General features: G+C 46.5%; 1 protein-coding gene across 2 annotated transcripts in view; it reads left to right on the forward strand.

The window, feature by feature from the left end:
* CAMK4 (calcium/calmodulin dependent protein kinase IV) overlaps positions 1 to 21683 on the forward strand; it is a 618142-nt gene that overhangs the window by 566418 nt on the left and 30041 nt on the right. For both annotated transcript variants that reach the window (XM_029571711.1, XM_029571716.1), the window contains one exon: positions 12187 to 12313. In XM_029571711.1, the coding sequence (XP_029427571.1) occupies positions 12187 to 12313 (127 nt within the window). The remainder of the gene's footprint in view (positions 1 to 12186; positions 12314 to 21683) is intronic.

The raw sequence follows: 21683 nt of genomic DNA on the forward strand, positions 1-21683 counted from the left end.
GTGGCTCACGGAGCTGACCCATGTCTTAACAAGGGGGGGGGGGGGGTGACAATGGATTACTGTGTGTTTATCACGTTAAGATATTTCTGCAGGAAGTTGCATAGATGACATGCTACAGTTGTAGAGGATGAGGTGATAATCTTGAGACAATAGAAGTAGAGATACAGTTTTGAGGAAACATCTTAGCAGGGACTAGAACCAACAACCATCTGTTCTAGAGCAGTGCGTCCCATCTACAGCTGTACCCATGAGCTTACAGCCAATTGGCTTTTCAGGATATCTGCAATGGATATGCATGCCAACTCAGTTTCTGACTTGCATATGGCACTGAAACATAGAAACATAGAAATGACGGCAGAAGAAGACCAAACGGCCCATCTAGTCTGCCCAGCAAACTACGCACTTTATCCATTTTTCCCCCCCTTTTTCTCTCTCCCACCTGTTACTATTGGCTTCCAGTACCCTCCAGCCCTAATTCCCCTCCACCCCACCACCAACTTAGAGAGCAGCGCCGTATCTGCATCCAAGTGACATCCAGCTCAATTAGGGGTAGCAACTGCTGTAACAAGCAGGCCACACCCTTGCTCCATACTCTTACCCACCCCTGTTTTTATTTTTTTGTTTGTTTATTTATTTTTTTTTTTTTTGGAGATAGCAGCCCTCCATCCTTCCGCTCCGTGAAGGTGGAACACTAACTACTGGCCACTGGCATCCCGCTCCGTGAATGCCTCTGTGGCTACTGCCACTCCGTGCAGTGTTTAAATGCCTCTGTGGCTACTGCTGCTCCGTGCAGTGTTTTGCTGCCTCCAATTTATTCACGCCCTCTAGACTTGATGGATCCACAGTGTTTATCCCACGCCACTTTGAAGTCGTTCACAGTTTTAGACTTCACCACTTCCTCCGGAAGGGCATTCCAGGCATCCACCACCCTTTCCGTGAAGAAATACTTCCTGACATTGGTTCTTAGTCTTCCTCCCTGGAGCCTCAGCTCGTGACCTCTGGTTCTGCTGATTTTTTTCCGACGGAAAAGGTTTGTCGTTGTCTTTGGATCATTAAAGTTTTTCAAGTATCTGAAAGTCTGAATCATATCACCCCTGCTCCTCCTTTCCTCCAGGGAGTACATATTTAGATTCTTCAATCTCTCCTCGTATGTCATCCGATGAAGACCCTCCACCTTCCTGGTCGCCCTTCTCTGTACCGCTTCCATCTTGTCCTTGTCTCTTTGTAGATACGGTCTCCAGAACTGAACACAGTACTCCAGGTGAGACCTCACCAAGGACCTGTACAAGGGGATAATCACTTCCCTTTTCTTACTCTATATTCCTCTCTCTATGCATCCCAGCATTCTTCTGGCTTTTGCTTTCGCCTTGTCGCATTGTTTCGCAGACTTCATATCATTAGACACTATCACCCCAAGGTCTCTCTCCTGCTCTGTGCACATCAGCCTTTCCCCCCCCATCGAATACAGTTCATTCGGATTTCCACTCCCCATATGCATGACTTTGCACTTCTTGGCATTGAATCTCAGCTGCCATATCTTTGACCACTCTTCCAGTTTCCTTAAATCCCGTCTCATTCTCTCCACTCCTTCCGGCGTGTCCACTCTGTTGCAGATCTTAGTGTCATCCGCAAAAAGACAAACCTTACCTTCAATCCCGTCCGCAATGTCGCTCACAAAGATATTGAACAGGACCGGTCCCAACACCGATCCTTGCGGTACACCACTTAAAACCGCTCTCTCTTCAGAGAAAGTTCCATTTACCATCACGCATTGTCTTCTGTCCTTCAACCAGTTTTCAATCCGGGTCACCACCTCGGCACTCACTCCTAAGCTTCTCGTTTTATTCACCAGTCTCCTGTGCGGAACCGTATCAAAAGCTTTGCTGAAATCCAAGTAGATGACATTGAGCGCTCTTCCTTGATCCAATTCCTTGGTTACCCAGTCAAAAAAGTCAATCAGATTTGTCTGACAGGATCTTCCTCTGGTGAATCCATGCTGCCTCTGGTCCATCAATTCTCCGGACAGTAGATAGTTCACTATTCTCTCTTTCAACAGTGACTCCATTACTTTTCCCACCACCGAAGTGAGGCTAACCGGTCTGTAGTTACCAGCCTCCTCTCTGTTCCCACTCTTGTGAAGCGGGACCACCACCGCTCTTCTCCAATCACTCGGCACCACTCCCGTTTCTAGGGATCTATTGAACAGGTAGCACAGCGGACCCGCCAGCACATCTCTGAGCTCCCTCAGTATCCTTGGATGAATCCCATCAGGCCCCATGGCTTTGTCCACTTTCAGATTCTTTAGCTCTTCCCATACATTTTCTACTGTAAAAGGATTTTCATCTATTCCACTTCCCTCCAGTTTCTTGTTGTGTAGAGATGGTCCTTCTCCAGGGTCTTCTTTAGTGAACACAGAGCTGAAGTATTTGTTTAATATTTCTGCCATTTCTTCATCTCTCTCCACACATTGATCATTTCCACCTTTCAATTTCACTATACCACTTTGGACTTTTCTCTTTTCGCTGATGTATCTGAAAAATGTTTTGTCACCATTTTTTATCTCCTTGGCAATCCTCTCTTCCGCTTGACTTTTTGCCAACTTGATTAATTTCTTCGTCTCCCTCAGTTGAATCAAATATTCTTCTTTGTGCTCCTCCCTTTGGGATCTTTTATATTTCTTGAATGCTGTTCTTTTAGCTTTAATTTTGTCAGCCACCTCCTTTGAGAACCAGATAGGTTTCATTTTTCTTTTGCTTTTTTTCCAGCCTCAGTTTCTGTAGTGTAGTGGTTATCACATTCGCTTAACACGTGAAACAGTTCTCACCTCCCTGCTAGATGATCTCCATAGAATTCATGACAAGGGCTGAGCCTCTGTTCTTGCATTGCTAGACTTCTCAGTTGAATTAAACACAGTAGATCATGTCAGCTTCCTCTCATGGCTCACAGAGTCTGGCACTGTGATAACCACATCTGAATCCTTTCTATTGGACAGACTATATTCAGGACAATTTGCAGGCTCCTTATTGCCACCTTGGATCTTGTCAAGTATCTATTCTCTTTCCCATGCTATTCAACATTTACCTTAAGCCATTAGAGCAGTTGATTAGATCCTTTGACCTAAAATTCTACATCTACACAAACTATATCCAGCTTCTTCTACCAGTGGATCCAGACCAGCCAACAACAATGAGGAAATTAACTTCTTGCCTCATAGCCATTCAAGAAAAAACAATAAGCTCCATTAAACTGAAACAAACTGAAATTCTCTTGGTTCTATACAGAGGGGAACAGATTTCCAAAATCACATTTCTATTTGGAAATCATGAACTATCTCTAAAATCACAGGTCAAAGGCCTTGGTTTTCTGCCACTCGATAGTGACCTTGTGGCTCCTGATCCAGTCAACTTTCAAAAACTGCCCCTTCCACCCATGCCACCTGAAAAGACTCTGACCACAGTGGTTCATGCCATGATAACATATTGTAATGTATCATAAAATGGTCTGATCTCAAAAGAGATGCACAAATTTCAGCTCATCCACACCACTGCAACTCAAGTACTAGAGGGCTGTAATAAATGTGTTTATATCATACATGTTCTGTATAAACTATACTGGCTTACTGTCCCCTGCAGGACCAAATTCAAAGCCCTGATCTTAGCTTTCAAGGCCCTGAGAAGGAATGGTCCAGAATACCTAAAGGTACGATTGCATCATTATATACCTGCGAGGCCTTTATAATTCTCCCTAGGAACTTTTACAACTATGCTTTTAATGAAAACCATAAATATGAACACCTCACAGCTTGCTTTCTCGGGATCAGTCCCCACCCTCTAGAACTGCCTCCCAGAACACCTTCATTGCTGTACATATATATGTATATATCAGTGTACCTTAGTATTTACTTATGCTTCTGTTCATACTTTGTTCTCTCCAATTCATTATTGCACCCAACTGTTGACCTATGTCATTGTACCTCAATTTTCTCTCACCACCTACAAACTTATGTTCCTCCTATTTATTACTGTTCCCCAATATTTACCTTTTCTATTTACTCAGTTCTCTCTTTTTTTTTACCCTTCATCTTACCTAATTACCCTATTCTGTTGCACCTAAATGATCTTAAACTAATGTAACTGTTGCATGAGCAATAGTTCAAAAAGTTGTGAAATAAATATATAGAAACATAGAAACATGTCAGCAGAAAAAGACCATGTGCCCCATCCTCACAACTACTCAGTTCTACAATCCCTATCACTCCCTTTTCTTGTTTCTACCACATCCACTGAGAAGCTGTTCCATGCATCCACCTCCCATTCTTTCTGTAAAGAAATATTTCCTATGATTACTCTTCAGTCTACCCCCATTCACCCCATCTCATGAGCCCCTCATTTCAAAGTCTCCTTTCATTGAAAGAGATCCACCTCTTGTGTATTGATACCTCTAAAGTATTTAAATGTCTCTATCATATCTCCCCATATGCTTTATAACAAAGACCACTGACCATTTTAGTAGTCACCCTCTGGACTGACCATCCTGTTTATATCTTTTTGAAGATACTAATTCCAGAACTATACACAGTATTCCAAATGAGGTATCACCAAGGATTTAAACATGGGCAATATCACCTCCTTTCTTCTGATGATTATTCCTCTCCCTAAACACCTAAGCATCTTTCTGGCTTTTACCATCTCCTTATCTCCCCTATACGGATACCTTGAGATCAGAATCAATCATCCCCGATCTCGTTATTTCATGCACAGAAGAATTTCACCACATAAATTGTGCCGCTCTTTTGAGTTTTTGCTGTCCAAATGCATGTCTCTGCATTTTTTAGCATTAAATATTAGCTGCTCCCAACAAACAAATAAATAAATGAGATATATTTACATGCAGATTGGGCCAGATTTTCAAAGGGGTAAGCACGTAAGATACTCGCGTACCCCCTGAAAACCTGGCCCAAACTCCCCCTGCGCGCGCCAAGCCTATGTTGAGTAGGCTCGGCGGTGCGCGCAAGCCCCGGGACGCGTGTAAGTCCCGGGGCTTTCCTGGAGGGGCGTTCTGGGGGACATGTCGCGGCCGGCACGTCATCGGCGGCATTCCGGGGGACATTTTGGGGGCGTGTCGCAGCCGGCGCGTCATCGGCCACGGCTTCCGGACCAGCCCCCGGACCGGACCCTGACGTGCCGGCGGCCGGCCCAACACACGCAAGTTACGCCTGCTTCGAGCAGGCGTAACTTGTACAACAAAGGTAGGGGGGGTTTAGATAGGGCTGGGGGGGGGGTGGGTTAGGTAAGGGAAGGGAGGGGAAGGTGGGGGGAGGCCGAAGGAAAGTTCCCTCCCAGGCCGCTCTGATTTTCGGAGCGGCCTCGGAGGGAAAGGAGGCAGGCTGCGCAGCTCGGCGTGCGCAGGCTGCCGATTTTGGACAGCCTTGCGTGCGCCGACCCCGGATTTTAGTGGATACGTGCGGCTACGCGCGTATCTATTGAAATCCCGCGTACTCTTGTTCGCGCCTGGTGCGCGAACAAAAGTACGTGTCTGCGCAAATTTATAAAATCTACCCCTCTTTGTTTATGCATATTCATTGTGGATATCCTGAATACCTGGATGACCAATGGGATCACAAGGACATATTTTTGAAGCCTCATTCTAAAGGCAAGCTGGCTTCTTGATCATCTAAAAGGAGACCCATTATTTGTTAAGCTGTGAATGTTATATCTCAAGTGCTGTAGTTACAGCTGGCTGCCAAAAGGGATTCGTCACTTATTTCATTGCTGACCTTCAGCATACAAACACAAACCAACTTAACACTGGGAGGACAGCGTCATCTATTTTCATCCTTTGTAAGTCAGTTTGTTCACATTTCATTTGTAGATATGGAATATAAAAATCAAATCAAATAAAACCATTTACATGGATAAATAGCTATATACATGCATAAACATCTGACCCTGTAAATACCAACTTGTTATGATGCTATACCTGCTCTTCACATTTAGTTTGATCTAAAATGTTGCTACTCCTTCTACCTGCTTCTCAAGTTGAGCTTTAATATTACTTTTGTCTTATCGTAACAATTTAACTTTTATATTGATCCAACGTATTGATTGTAATTAGACCTATGCCGCTAATCCTATTTGAACTATGATTGTAATTGTTAGGATCTGTGGGTTAGTGGGCCTTGGTCCGAGGTGAGAGTTTGTACCACCCATGGAGAGGAGCCCCACTGGGCCTCACTGTCGGGAGGCGAGGTCTGTAGCAGCAGGTGACACAGCCCAGAGAGGATTCGGAGAGAGAGAGAGGCTGGGATGTGAGTGCAAGTGCCAGAGCAGGAACTCACTGAGGTGAGCACAGAGAAGGCCCCGAGGAGCGGGGAGTGTGAGGCAGAGTATGGAGGAGTGCCAAGGGAACAACCTCAAGGGGCGGAGCCACGTGGAGAGCCGGCACAGGAGAGATGATGTAGACTTACCTGAGGAGCGGGGAAGCCAAATGGAGTCTCTGGCAATGCATGTAAACACTACCCAGAGGAGTGGGGAAGTGAGCACAGTCTCTGAAGTGAATCAGGGCGCTGCCCCAAGGAGTGAGAAAGCGTGGCACAGTTACTGAAGAACACAAGGCACTGCCCCGAGGAGCAGGGGAGCGTGGCACAGTCACTGAAGGAGAAAGGCAATGGCCTGCGGAGCGGGGTACACCAATGCTGAGTCTCCAAGAAGCAGTGTAGTTCCAGGAGCAACCCCGAGGAGCAGGGGAAGCTGGCAGACAGGGCTTCGGAGGTGCAGGGCCTTCCCGAGGAGCGGGAAGCCAGAGATAGGAGCGAGCCCCCGAGGAGCGGGTACTCAAAGAGTGTCTCACGCCAGGAAGTACAGGAAATGAGAACCACAGGTCTGAGGAGACTGCAGCAGGAATCAGCAATGAGGAAATTTGTTGCCAAGTCGATTAGAGCCATGCCCGGGTGGTGCTTAAGAGTCCAGGGCTAGTGATGTCATCAGGAGGAGACGCCCCTAGCATCCTTAAAGGTGGGCCGAGTAGCACGCGCACCTAGGAAGGCCCAGAGGAGACATGGAGATCAGCAGTGTCCCTGCCGCCATGAGGAGATCCGGGACAAGGCGATGTGCGTCGGAAGTGGCTAGGCACAGCCGCAAGTTCACCCAAAAAGGAGAGGGCGGCAGCATATGATGTAAGAGGGATCACAGCCGTCTGAGACCGACGGTCATAACAGTAATCTCTGACTTTGTGCCTTTGCCATTTTGTAAAACTGTGATTTTAAGCAATAACACATTTTGAACTCTCTACTTGGAAAAGAGTGAAATAAATAAATGTTAATGATGATGATAAATTGGCTATCTGAAAATTTTCCGTCCTCAACGGTGCTAGAAATATGAATGGTGTTCAACAACCTGCAGACATTTAGCTTCATTTAGAGGAGGTTTTCCTGGGGGTATTTTTTGGATTGGGAAGTGAAAATAATACATATAGATTGCATTTTCAAATCTATGTGCATCATTTTCCATGAAAAAAGTATCTGCATAATAAGCAGGTGCAAATGTCTGGGGCTATAAAGTAGAAAGTGTTTCAAAGTGAAAGTACAGAAAATTGGTGCAGAACCTGCAGTATGCAAAGTCTTTGTCCCCACGGGAACAGTATTCATATGTAGACCCTGCTCTAGGTCCGTACACAGATTTACTTACTGAACTTCAGGGCCCCCAGAAAGAATCTGAAAGATCTAGTAATGTAAATCCACATTTGGGTACAACTGTGAGGGAATGTCTCAGCAGAAATGAGAATCAGCAACTGACTTGTTAAGACGCAACAGTTCTACTGATCAGCCATCTAGAGATCCTTCTATTAGACAAGCTGCAAAAGCTGTTCTCTTTCCTTATTTGTGTTTTTTGTATTTACCACTAGAGGGGGCTCGTCATTCAGTGATCATTAGTGGATAGTAAATAATAGTAAATAAAATACAGACCTTTACACTACTGCAGCATGTAATATTCTTTTACCGTTGGTTATACAATCTTATGAGATGACTAGTGTAAGCAAGAACCGCACACTTGTTCTCATGGTGTCTACCACTGTTAGCAAACACAGAAAAAAGCAAGCCGTTGTAAAATAATTTACATAAAAAGTTATCCATGAGTGATTACAAACTTGACTGATAAGTTGGGTCAAAAGCAGAAATCAAGTTGGCTCAGATTTTCCTAAATTCTAAGGATGCTCAGATCTAATCCTAGCCATTTTGGGCCAGTCAGAAGTGGCTCAGATGTTATGATTCAATGCAGAAACTGTAAAGTATAAAATAGGGAGTCTCATGGTAATCAACTTTATTAAGAAGGTTGACTGAAGACTAATTTGTTGTTCAAAATCTACTGGGTATATTTTTTTATTTAACAAAATGTGTAGGCATAAATATGTAAATCTTAGTGGATAACAATAAGCACACATAATAAAATTGCCAAAATACAAACAATCAACAAAATATCTAAGAGAGCAAAACACAAACAAATTAAACATTACAAAAAATTACATGGAGCAATGGTTTATGCTGTCAAAAGTAGAGGATAAATCAAGCAGGACAGGAAGTACTGAGAACCAGAATCAAAGCCTAAGCAGATGGTGTTGAACACAGATACTAACAGTGTTTCAGTATTGTGCTGAGGCCTAAAATCAAACAGAGAACTATCAAGGAAGTTATTAGTATCCAAATATTCCTGTAGTTGATTGTAAACAATTTTTTCAGTGATCTTAGCTAAAATCGGGAGGGAGAAAATAGGCCAGAAATTCCCTAAATCAAGGGGATCCAAGCCAGGTTTATTTTAGTAGTGGACACACCACTGCTGTTTTTAGCTTTTGAAGAACCACACCTTCAGAGAGGGAGGCATTGATAAGAGAGCTGATGACAGGGCTTTCTTCAGTATTCTGTACTTTAAGCAAAGCAGTCAAACTGGAGTTCAAGACACAGAAACTATCCTTGAATCGATTTAGGATGAGAGATACCTCCACAGATGAGGCAAGGGAGAAAGCACCCCATGAGGAAGAGATTGAAGGAAGTGTGGGAGAACTGCTGGGTTCCTGAATGGGTAGTGGTCAAAGAACTATAAATGGGTGGAGTAACTAAAGAATTTACTATTCTGAATAGCTCATGTGGGTAAGAAGCGGCAGCTGTGATCTGTGTGGTGTACCATGAGCATTTTGATTGGTTATTTACCTCTTTGTAAGTGGACCATTGAGAAAGATAGAGCAGGTGAGTAGAATCTGACTTATTTTTTCTCCAGTGCCACTCAGCGGCTCAGAGTCTACATTTCATCTCTTTAAAAGAATGAGAATCCCAAGGGGCAGATTTTTGTCTGTGAACCAGTATAGGTTTCTTGGTGCAAAACTGTCCAAGGCAGTTTGCAGTGAATCCGTCCAATAGTTGATTAAGCTATCAACCTCCTGTGCTGGTGGATTAGGGAAACTAGGAATCCACCTGGCACACAAATTCATCAGGATTGATAGGTGGCTGACTCAAAGTAGTTTTGGTCGGGAGTAGCTCATGCATGAGCAAGCCTAAGTGTGTGAGAAAACATGAGAGTAAGAAGTGATCAGTCCAAGGGACCACAGAACAGACCACTTTGGAAAACTGAGAAAGGATCCAATCCCTCTGTACTAAAATTAGGTCAAGCGTGTGCTCCAATTTATGTGTGGGGGTGTGGACTAGCTGGCTCCACCCCAAAGCATCCATGATGGTGAGAAAATCTGAGGAAACCTCAGTGAGTGGGCAAGAATCAAGGTGAACATTAAAATCACCTAAAATAATGGCATTCTTTGCATCAGCCTTGATTGCTAAGAGAGAATCAACAAACGATGACAAATGAGTAGGAAAGAATCCTGGAGGAGCATATATCAAACCGACACTCCATTTCAAAGATGACACTAGATAAAGAAATTCCAGAGATTGATTGTTCACAGATTTTGCAATATGTGACTGCAAAGAGAGTGTGGCTACAATAAGCAGGCCACTGCGTCTTCGCTTGACACGCAGGTTACAGAACACCATTTATCCAGGGTGCAGCATAGCTGGTTCACCAGATTGAGTCTCACAGTGTTAGCCATGATTCCGTTATGCATAGCAAGTCTGGGTTTCCAATCTTTAAGTAGATTTAATAAAGCAGAGATTTTCTTACAAATTGTCTGACCATTCACTAAAATCAGGAAGAGGTTAGTCAGGGACTAGCATGGCCTGCCTGACTTTAAAGTGCAATCAGTAGGGATATTGTATGATTGATAAGAAGTATTGAGGCATAAAGCAGGCCTGTAACTAAGGAGAGGCTCGTAGTGGCCGTTCCATGAAATGATAGGGGTAGAGAGACTGTGGGGCAGATTTTAAGAGCCCTGCTCGCCTAAATCCGCCTAAATCCGGGCGGATTTAGGCGAGCAGGGCCCTGCCCGCCGGTGCGCCTATTTTACATAGGCCTACCGGCGCGCGCAGAGCCCCGGGACTCGCGTAAGTCCCTGGGTTTTCAGAGGGGGGCGTGTCGGAGGGCGGGCCCGATCCGCGCGGCGTTTTCGGGGCGTGTCGGGAGCGTTTTGGGGGCGGGCCCGAGGGCGTGGCCGCGCCCTCCGGACCCGCCCCCAGGTTGCATCCCGGCGCACTAGCGGCCCGCTGGCGCGCGGGGATTTACATCTCCCTCCGGGAGGCGTAAATCCCCCGACAAAGGTAAGGGGGGGGTTTAGACAGGGCCGGGCGGGTGGGTTAGGTAGGGGAAGGGAGGGGAAGGTGAGGGGAGGGAACGGAGGTAGGCTGCGCGGCTCGGCGCACGCCGGCTATACGGAATCGATAGCCTTGCGTGCGCCGATCCCGGATTTTAGCGGATACGTGCGGCTACGCGCGTATCTACTAAAATCCAGCGTACTTTTGTTGGCGCCTGATGCGCCAACAAAAGTATGCCAAATCGCGCTATTTGAAAATCTACCCCTAAGAGAAAGGCACTTATTGAAAAAGCTGAGTAAACACAGGGCTAGAGGGGGTATCAGTGAAAGGAGAGTAATAAAATGAGAGCGTGCATAAAAATTCCAGCACATCATAGCCAACTGGCTCCAAAGGTTGAAAGCCTGCAAAAATGAGAAACGGTATGGTAAAATCAAATAATAAAAATATAGCGACACAAAGGTGCACACAAAGGAGCACACAAAAGAGCATGCTCCTTAGTTGTGCTCCTTTTGTGCATGGCACCTCTGGCATCACTGCGGACTTCTAGTAGGGGGGGAACTAGTGATGCCAGAGGGGGCGGGGCTAACATCCGTAGAAGGCAGGAAACAGCAATTCAGAAAACACATCTGCAGGGAGAAACAGCAAAGCCAGCATTCAGGGAGACATCTGCACACTAGCACAGCAGGTAGCAGAAAGCAGAAAGCACAGCAATGTGATACAGTCTGGTGTCGTTGGGGGCTTTTATAGGATTGTTGATTTTATGATGCTATTTGTTGTCTATTTTAGTGAGCTTTAGGGATACACATGTTTAATTCACATTTTTTAAATTTTTACAGGTTATTTATTTATTCTTATACAAATAAGAATCGGCAACAATATAATTAACAAATACAAAGTCATTCAAGATAGACAATCTACTCTGTGTCAATATGGTATATCCATTACCTAAATCATTAAAAAGTCTGCGCTAGATAGCAATCTGCTGGGTTTTAAATTTTCATAGAATTGTTTAAGCCTATTTTATTTTTCCATAGCTACAGCACTGCATTTCTAGGTTAAATACACAGTATTCCATCATAAGTGTGTCACAATATTGGAGCCATCTTTCTAAGGTCTAAAAATCTATTTTAAAAGTAGGGATAACAAAATGTCTTTCTCTTTCCATAGCAGAATCTTTTGACAATGCAATAGTGATAGAATTTTTAATCAAAGGGTAGATTAGACCCGCATGTTGTTTCACTAGTGTGAGTAGACGCTGGTTCTGGAAATAAAGGAAGGAAAACTAAATTCCCTTGCCAGAAGCTGTAGGAGAATTAGGTGCATCTAGTTTCTCTTCAACTAAACACCAATCCAAGTTGCATCAAAATTTACCTGCTGATCAGTTTATTTAGAAAGGATTCAGGTCTAATCCAATCTTGCTTACCGCTCCCTGCTTGACAAAAAATAATTCCAAGTAGCCTGCAAGAATATCCATTTAACCAATCTTCCTATTTTCTCAGGCTCTGTGGATTTGAACCTTTCTATGATGAAAGAGGAGACCAGTACATGTTTAAGAGAATTCTGAACTGCGACTATGACTTTGTCTCTCCCTGGTGGGATGATGTATCTCTGAATGCTAAGGATTTGGTAAGTGTTCTGACTCATCAACTTTTTCTTCATAGAAAAAAGCACCATTTTTTTGTCAATTTGGTTGAGGTGTATCTTTTATCCTTATACATATATAATTCAACTTCTTTTCACTATAGCAACCAAATTAAAAACATAGGAGTTCAATTTACCAAAACATTTTTCAGTTATTTAAACATTTCCATTATGCATATACCTCACAGTAGGCCTCTTTTTCTTAAGAGGAAATGATTTGGAGGAAATGATTATATTGTCATATATGGATATTGCAAGAAAATTATTGTCCCTAAAACCGCAAGCAAAACAAAAGTATAGCTTCTAAGAGGTTTCTTACAATGAGAGTGTAAAATATGGAATATGCTTTCAGAGGACGTGGTCTTGACTAGAGCGACTGAGGATGAGTTTATGAAGAACAAAAATATCACAGTGTAAAATAATATACTTAGCTGTTAGGAGCTGCATGTGTTTCCTCGTCCTCTTTCCTTTTTGAGTTTCCAGCTTAATCGGAAGCAGAGTTGGGATCTGGCGTCATAAACTTTCATTCACAACTACCACAGCCTCCGCAGCATCCTCAGCCGACTCTGGGATGAACTGGGGACTTTCTGTAGAGGGACCGGAAAATAATTTTGAGGTGGAGATATCAGAGTTCCAGAATCTGCAGGATGCATCACTTTTGAAAGCAAGAATCATGCTTCCCAAACACCAGACACAAATAAGTCATACCCTCTGTGTTCTGTGCAGTAATTCAAAAGGAGAAATGGAAAGGACCAATACTAACTGTAGCAATTAAACCTTTTAAACTCTGGAATTTGTTGCCAGAGGATATGGTTAGTGCAGTTAGTATAGCTGTGTTTAAAAAAGGATTGGATAAGTTCTTGGAGGAGAAGTCCATTACCTGCTCGATGGAAAGCCCTTGATCTGGGCCTCTCACCTATGGGAAAGAGGAGACCCAGTGTTTGGAAACTTGAATCATTTTCTGTCCGCTTTCCGACAGATATTTGATGAGCCTGTCCGTAAACCCACTGCTGTCTCGGAATTGCTCTGGTTGCGACAGGGTACTCGGACAGTGGCCGAATACCCAACAGAATTCCGCACCCTAGCCGCAGAGCTAAATTGGAGAGAGGATTGCCTCCACGGGATCTTCTTGGAAGGGCTAGCCTCACGCCTTCAGAATGAACTAGCAGCGAAGGAACTTCCGGACGACCTCAATGGCATGATAGAATTAGCCAATCGAGTGGATCGTCGTATGCGGTTTCGCCTTCCAGAAGTAAAGGCAGCAAGAAGGTCCTCGACTTCCCCCAAGGGCTCATCAGGAGCCCTTCGAACACCCGCCGAGGAGCCCATGGAGTTGGGCCGTGGGAGAGTCTTTCCACAAGAGCGCTGGCGGCGAATGAAGGAAGGACTTTGTTTTTACTGTGGAGCAGCAGGCCATCAAATAGCCGCATGCCCGACGCGGTCGGGAAACTCCCGGGCCTAGGACCTGAAGGAGGTCTCTTCCTGGGCCGTACTTCACCTGCACCTCCACTAACGCTGCCAGTGGTGTTAACCTCTGCGGACGGGGAGTTCCACACGTTAGCCCTGGTGGACTCCGGCGCCGGCAGCAATTTCATTATGAAGAGCCTGGTGGAACACTTAAAGATCCCACAAGTTCTTCTTTAAGTTCCTTTGGTCATCTCCTCGATCCAAGGGAGACCTCTTCCGGAATGTGTGGCTCACACCATGGTTCACATCCAGCTGAGGGCTGGGGTCCTTCAACAAGAGCAGGTGCCGTTCTATGTCTTGCAGTATTTCATACATCCGGTTGTCCTGGGCCTTCCCTGGCTCCAGGAGCACGCTCCCCAGTTCAACTGGAAAACTTTGCAACTATCTCACTGGGGGCCGAATTGTCACGGCAATTGCCTCCAAACAGTGACTCTAGTCTCCTGTTCCATTGCCTCCACCAGTCTTCAGGGTCTGCTGACCCCTTATGCCTCGTATGCGGACATTTTTTCAAAGCAAAAGGCTGAGATACTTCCTCCTCATTGATTGTTCGATTGCGCCATCAACCTCCTCCCTGGCGCTGAGCCTCCTCGGGGCGCACCTATGCCCTCTCACCTGCGGAGATGCAGGCCATGACAGAGTACATCAAAGAAAACCTGGAGAGGGGCTTCATTTGGAAATCAAAGTCCCCAGCAGGGGCTGGGTTCTTCTTCGTCAGAAAGAAGGACGGATGCCTTCGCCCTTGCATTGATTACCGGGGCCTGAATGTTATAACGGTCAAGGACCATTACCCCTTGCTCCTCATCTCCGAGCTCTTCGACCGGCTGCAAGGTGCGAGGATCTTCTCCAAGTTGGATCTCTGAGGAGCTTACAACCTGATCCATATCAAGGAGGGTGATGAATGGAAGACGGCCTTCAACACCCGAGACGGCCACTATGAGTATTTAGTGATGCTGTTTGTGCTCTGTAATGCTCCGGCGGTGTTCCAGAGCACCATGAACAAGATACTCCGTGATCTCTTATATCAGTGTGTGGTAGTGTACCTGGACGACATTTTGATATTCTCGGACTCTCTGGCCACTCATCGTCAGCACGTCGTCCAAGTTATGCAACGACTCCGAGAAAACAGACTATATGTGAAACTTGAAAAGTGCCTGTTTGAGCAGGAGTCCCTTCCCTTCCTGAGGTACATCGTCTCCAGCGAGGGTTTCCGTAAGGACCCCCAGAAGCTGAAGGCCATTCGGGAATGGCCACAGCCGTCCGGATTAAAGGCACTTCAGCGATTCCTGGGTTTTGCTAATTATTACCGATCATTCATACCTCACTATGCGTCCATCGTTGCCCCAATGACAGCCCTGACCCGGAAAGGCGCGGATCCCAAGAACTGGTCTCCGGGAGCAGAGATCGCTTTTCGTCGCCTCAAGGAGGTGTTTCTACAACAACCGTGCCTTCGGCATCCGGATCCGCAGCGGCTGTTTGTCATCGAAGTGGACGCGTTCTCAGAAGGCATAGGGGCCGTTCTGAGCCAGACTTCTGAAAGTCATAAGTTACGCCCGTGTGCCTTCCTCTCCCGCCAATTCTCTCCAGCAGAGTGGAACTTCGCCATAGGTGACAAGGAACTCTTGGCTATAAAGGTAGCCTTAGAAGAGTTGCGCCCTTGGCTAGAGGGGGCACAACACCAGTTTACGGTCTATACAGACCATAAAAACCTTGAGTACCTGCACCGGGCGCAGCAACTCAATCCTCGACAGGCACGTTGAGCGTTATTTTTCACCCGTTTTAACTTTGTCCTGCACTATCGCCCTGCCGAGAAGAATCTCAAGGCGGATGCCTTGTCACGAGTCTTTAAGACCACCGAGAACCCTGATGACTTTCACTTTATCATCAAGCCATCACGGGTCCTACTGGCCGCCACCACGACCATCCTTCCTGGGAAAACTCTGGTTCCGCCGCACCTGCGGAAACAAGTCCTGGCGTGGGCTCACGACTCCCATTGCTCCAGCCATCCGGGACAATCCCGGACCTTACAGACCCTGCGCCGATACTACTGGTGGCCAAAGGTCAACAAAGATGTCCGGGCTTACGTAGAGTCCTGCCAGTCATGTGCTCACCACAAGAGGATCCCCGGTTCGACTCCAGGCTTGCTTCAGCCTTTACCTGAACCCTCAGAACCATGGACCCATTTGGCGACCGATTTCGTCATCGATCTGCCTTTATCCAGTGGCAACACGGTCATATGGGTGGTCGTCGACCGGTTTAGTAAAATGGCACACTTCGTGCCACTCCCAGGATTGCCGTCCGCGCCACAGCTGGCCCAGCTGTTCGTCCAACACATCTTTAGACTACATGGCCTACCAAGAAGTATCCTTTCGGATTGAGGGCCTCAATTTACTGCCAGGTTTTGGAGGGCCCTCTGCCAAAAGTTCGACGTTACCCTGGACTATACGTCTGCTTACCACCCACAGACCAATGGTCTTGCGGAGAGAACGAACCAATCCTTAAAGCAGTTCCTCCTCATTTACGTCAACGAGAAACAGGATGACTGGGCTAGCCTGCTACCCTGGGCAGAATTTGCACTCAATTCTCATCTCTCCACGGCTATCGGATCTTCGCCATTTCAGATAGTGTATGGTAAACAGCCACGCCCTCTGCTGCCAGTTCCCATTCCCATTCCCCAACTCTCTGCAGACGAGTTACACTGTCTGTGGATCTCCACATGGCGTGCACTGATCAAAGCCAGTCAGGCGGCAAAAAGGTATGCTGATCAGCGAAGAAGACCATATTCGCCCCTCAGGCCTGGCCAAAAGGTATGGCTGAGCACACAGTTCATCCGCCTGAAGCTGCCATCAGCGCGACTGGCCCCGCGATTTATTGGGCCGTTTCCCATCATCCGACAGGTTGGTGCCGTTTCATATCAGCTTCGTCTGCTGCCTTCCCTCAAGATACACAACACGTTCCATGTTTCCCTCTTGAAACCTCTGGTATTATCATTGCTTTCCAGCACGCCTCTGACTCCCCAACCTATTGCCTCCGAAGATGACCTTACCTATGAAGTTCGAGAGTTCTTGGACATAAGAAAGCATAGGAAGAAATGGGAATACCTGTTAGTGTGGGAAGGGTTCGGCCCCAAAGAAAACACCTGGGAGCCGTTGGCCAACATCTTGGACCGAGGCTTGCTTGAGCAATTCCACAGAGACCATCCGTCTAAGCCCAGGCCTCTGGGGAGTCGCCCTAAAGAGAGGGGTATTGTTGTGTTCCTCGGCCGTGGAAGGCCATGACCACGGTCCCCTACCATGCCCGCGATGGTGACCCGCTGCAGGAGCTCCAGGGGAGGTCCCTGATCCTTGCCCGTCGCTTCGGCACAGGCCCCAGTGATGGTCACCAGGGAGGAAGCCGTCCCTGCTCCTCCCTCGCGGCGTCCAGCAGCGTTTCCTTCCGCGGAAGGAATCCAAGATGGCCGTCACCATCCTTAGGCACGAGGCAATGCCTCCTCCTCAGATTTAAAGGGACCTGATCCCTTTAACTACACTCAGCTGTTCCCTATGAGCCAGAGCAGAGGAAATATAAAAGGAGACTTCCTGTGCTCATTCCTCGACTTGGCAATGTCTCTTGTAGCACTGTTTAAGTCTGTTTGCTTCGGTGAGTCTTCTTGTGCTTTGGATCCTTGTTCCTGGTTCCTGTCTCATCTTGGTGTTCCTGGTTCCTGACTTCGGATTGGCTAGCGGTGATTCCTGGTGTGTGACTTCGGACTGGCAAGCAACGATCCCTTGGTGTGTGACCTCGGACTGGCAAGTGACGACCCTCTGGCACTTGCCCTTGGACTTCTTCTTGACCATCGTCTCCAAGGGCCCACCTAAGTCTCAGTGGCCCGGGTCCCTACAGGCTCCTCCCCGGGGGACCGCGGGCTTCCAGGGGTGAAGCTCCAGTTAGCCCTTGCACCGAACGCTCGTCTCCTTGACCTCTCAAAGGTCCACCTAAGTCCCAGCAGTCCGGGTCCCTACGGGCTCCTCCTGGGGGGACCGCGGGCTTCCAGTTGTGAAGACACAGTTCCTTTCCTCAACGTCATGACCCTTCGTCTGCCTCCACAGTCGCCTCAGTCTCCAGTGCCGAGGGTCAGCTGGTCACGTCTTCTGTTCCTGCCTCGCCACCCGACGGGAGAACCTACGGATCTTCCTCCTAAGGTATACCATCCTCCTGTCGGCCCAAGGGTTCACAAGCCTGAGCATAACAGATTGCCAAGTCCATGGACCCGGCGGAGGTATCTGCCCGCCAAGCCATTCCTGGAATGGTCCAGCGCCTGATGGACCAGCAAAAGACCCTGGATGCCCTTGTCTCTGCAGTGGAGGGCCTGAACCAATGCATTGAAGAATTAGGGCCCATGAACCCCACTCTGACGACCCTGCCTGTGGCTCGGGGGGGCCGCTCTACTACTCAGGGCCCCGTGCAGGCCACCGTGGGCGGTATTGGACAAGCAACTCCCACGCAACTCCTGGCGCCCTCTCGATACGCCGGAGATGCGAAGTTGTGTCGGGGATTTCCTAGTCAGTGCCAGGTTGCTTTTCCTTGTTGCCCGCTCAGTTTCCTAGCGACCTGGTCAAAATCCAGTGCTCCTACCATGTGACAGGGGCCGGCCAATGGCATGGATACCCTGTCACATGGTAAGGGCAAAGGGCCATTGGTGCCATTTTTATTAACGCAGCCGACGGCCCGAGAGTGGGAGATTGCTCCCCGTGCCCCCACTGGACCACCAGGTAATTTTAAAACATTTTTGGGGGGGTCAGGAGGGTGGGGGAGGCTAAGGGGGTCAGTTTTAAAGGGTCAGGGTGGGTTTTTTGTTTATCGGATCGGGCGCAGCCGATAAACAAAAAACCAATCGGGCCGGACGATAAAAATTATAAGAATTGAATCGGAACCGGAACCGAACCGATTCCGGTTCCGATTCACATCTCTAGTGTGTGGGTGTGTGTGTAAACTATTATAAAGATCAAAAATCACAGAGCATATAGAAAGACATGGTTTAATGGAATACAGCATGGACTTACCCAAGGTAAGTCTTGCCTCACAAATTTGCTTCATTTTTATGAAGGGGGTTAATAAACATGTGGATAAAGGTGAGTCAGTAGATATAGTGTATTTGGATTTTCAGAAGGCATTTGACAAAGTCCCTCATGAGAGGCTTCTAAGGAAACTAAAAAGTCATGGGATAAGAGGCACTGCCCTTTCTTGGATTACAAACTGGCTAAAAAGACAGGAAACAGAGAGAAGGATTAAATGGTCAGTTTTCACAGTGGAAAAGAGTAAACAGTGGAGTGCCTCAGGGATCTGTATTTTAACCAGAACTTTTCAATATATTTATAAATGATAAAAAGGAATACAATGAGTGAGCTAATCAAATTTGCAAATGATACAAAATTATTCAGAGTAGTTAAATCACAAGCAGATTGTGATAAATTGCGGAGGACCTTGCGAGACTGGAAGATTTGGCATCCAAATGGCAGATGAAATTTAATGTGGACAAGTGCAAGGTGATGTATATAGGGAAAAATAATCCATGCTGTAGTTACACAATATTAGGTTCTATATTAGGAGCTACTACCCAGGAAAAGATTCTAGGCATCTTAGTGGATAATACATTGAAATCGTCAGCTCAGTATGCTGCAGCAGTCAAAAAGCAAACAGAATGCTAGGAATTATTAGAAAGGGAATGGTGAATAAAATGGAAAATGTCATAATGCCTCTGTATCGCTCCATGGTGAGATTGCACCTTGAGTTCTGTGTACAATTCTGGTTGCCGCATCTCAAAAAAGATATAGTTGCGATGGAGAAGGTACAGAGAAGGGTGATCAAAATGATGAAGGGGATGGAACAGCTCCCCTAGGAGGAATGGCTAAAGAGGTTAGGGCTGTTCAGCTTGGAGAAGAGATGGCTGAGGGGGGATATAAAATCATAAGAGGTCTAGAACAGGTAAATGTGAATTGTTTATTTACTAGGGATGGGCTTCGTTTTTATCTGCCGGGTCAGCAACCCATGGAAAACTTAGTTTTCCAAAGGGTCTTTTTTTTTTTTCTTGGCAATTTTCGCCAGAAAAAAATCCCCCACCCCAACCATTCAAATTTAGTTAACTACAATCCTCCCCCACCCTCCTGACCCCCCTAAAACTTGCCTAAATTCCCTGGTGGTCCAGATGGCGCCGGCCGTCCATTGTTCCTACCATGTGAAGGAGCCGACCATTGGCACCGGTAGCCCCTGTCACATGGTAAGGGCAAAGGGCCACCGGCGCCATTTTCTTTACTGGCAGCTGACGGCCCGCGAGCGGGAGATCACTCCCGGGACCCCTGCTGGACCACCATGGACTTTAGGCAAGATTTTTGGGGGGTTGTAATTAACTAAATTTGAAGGGTTGGGGGGTGGGTTTTTTTTTTTTTAAATAAATGTGCCTCTCACCCCCATGCTAACCCGAACAGCGAATTTTCCTCAAAGTTCAGGGAAAATCCATCTCAGGATTCGGGTCCTCGACCCATGCCGAATTGGACTATTTCTTTGAAATTTTCCAATTCGAATGATTGCACAACCCTATTATTTACTCTTTTGGATAATAGAAGGACTAGGGGGCACTCCATGAAGTTAGCAACTAACTGGAGAAAACTCTTTTTTACTCAGCGCACAATTAAACTCTGGAATTTGTTGCCAGAGGATGTGGTTAGTGCAGTTAGTGTAGCTGGGTTTAAAAAAGATTTGGATAAGTTCTTGGAGGAGAAGTCCGTTAACTGCTATTAATCAAGTTGTCTTACTGGCATCAGTAGCATGGGATCTACTTAGTGTTTGGGTACTTGCCAGGTACTTGCAGCCTGGATTGGCCACTATTGGAAACAGGATGCTTTACTTGATGGACCCTTGGTCTGACCCAGGCTCCCCTATGAGGAAAGGCTAAAGAGGTTTGGGCTCTTCAGCTTAGAGATGAGTCAGCTGAGGAGAAATATGATAGAGGTCTATAAAATCATGAGAAGTCTAGAATGGGTAATTAATTGCAAATCTGTCATTTACTCTTTCAAAAAATAAAGTGGTCCATATTCAGACACAGTCCAGCTAGCAAAGTTAGCCATATAAACTTATCCGGCTAAATCTGGAAGTATATTCAATAGTGAATAGTGGCGTTGATGGCCCTTTGCCCTTACCATGTGACAGGGGCTATCGGTGCCATTGGCAGGCCCCTATCACATGGTAGGCGCAATGGTTGGCCCGCGCCATTTTTAAAGATGACGCCGGCCGTCCATTGCACCTACCATGTGACAGGGGTGGGCCAATGGCACCGATAGCCCCTGTCACATGGTAAGGGCAAAGGGCCATCGGCACCATTTTGTTTACTGGCAGCTGACAGCCCGAGGGCGGGAGATTGCTCCCGGGACCCCCGCTGGACCACCAGGTGCTTTAGAAAAGTTTTGGGGGGGTCGGGAGGGTGGGGAATTCTAAATAATTAGATTTAAAGGGTCGGGATGGGTTTTTTTTTTTGGCTCAAGACAGCCGAAAAAAAAAAGCGGTCAGAATCACAGGAAACGAAGATTTCTCGCGGTTCTACGAACACGATTCCGGAACCGATTCACATTTCTAATAGTTTATACCTCTGTATCACAGTGTCCCATTAGTTATCTTCCCACCAGGTCTCTGAGATGCCTATTATGTCTACATCTTCGTTAAGCGCTATACATTCTAACTCTCCAATTTTATTTTTTAGACTTCTGGCATTCACATACAGACAATTCAAAGTATGTTTTTCAATTAGATTTACAACCTGTCTAACAGTTGAAATGGATAATATGGAATTCTTTTATATTTGTCTGTTCTTTATTTATATGCATCTGGGCGACTTCTGCCTCTATCACAATTTCTCTAT

Source organism: Rhinatrema bivittatum, chromosome 1 (assembly GCF_901001135.1).
Source record: "Rhinatrema bivittatum chromosome 1, aRhiBiv1.1, whole genome shotgun sequence".
NCBI classification, from domain to species: Eukaryota; Metazoa; Chordata; class Amphibia; order Gymnophiona; family Rhinatrematidae; genus Rhinatrema; species Rhinatrema bivittatum.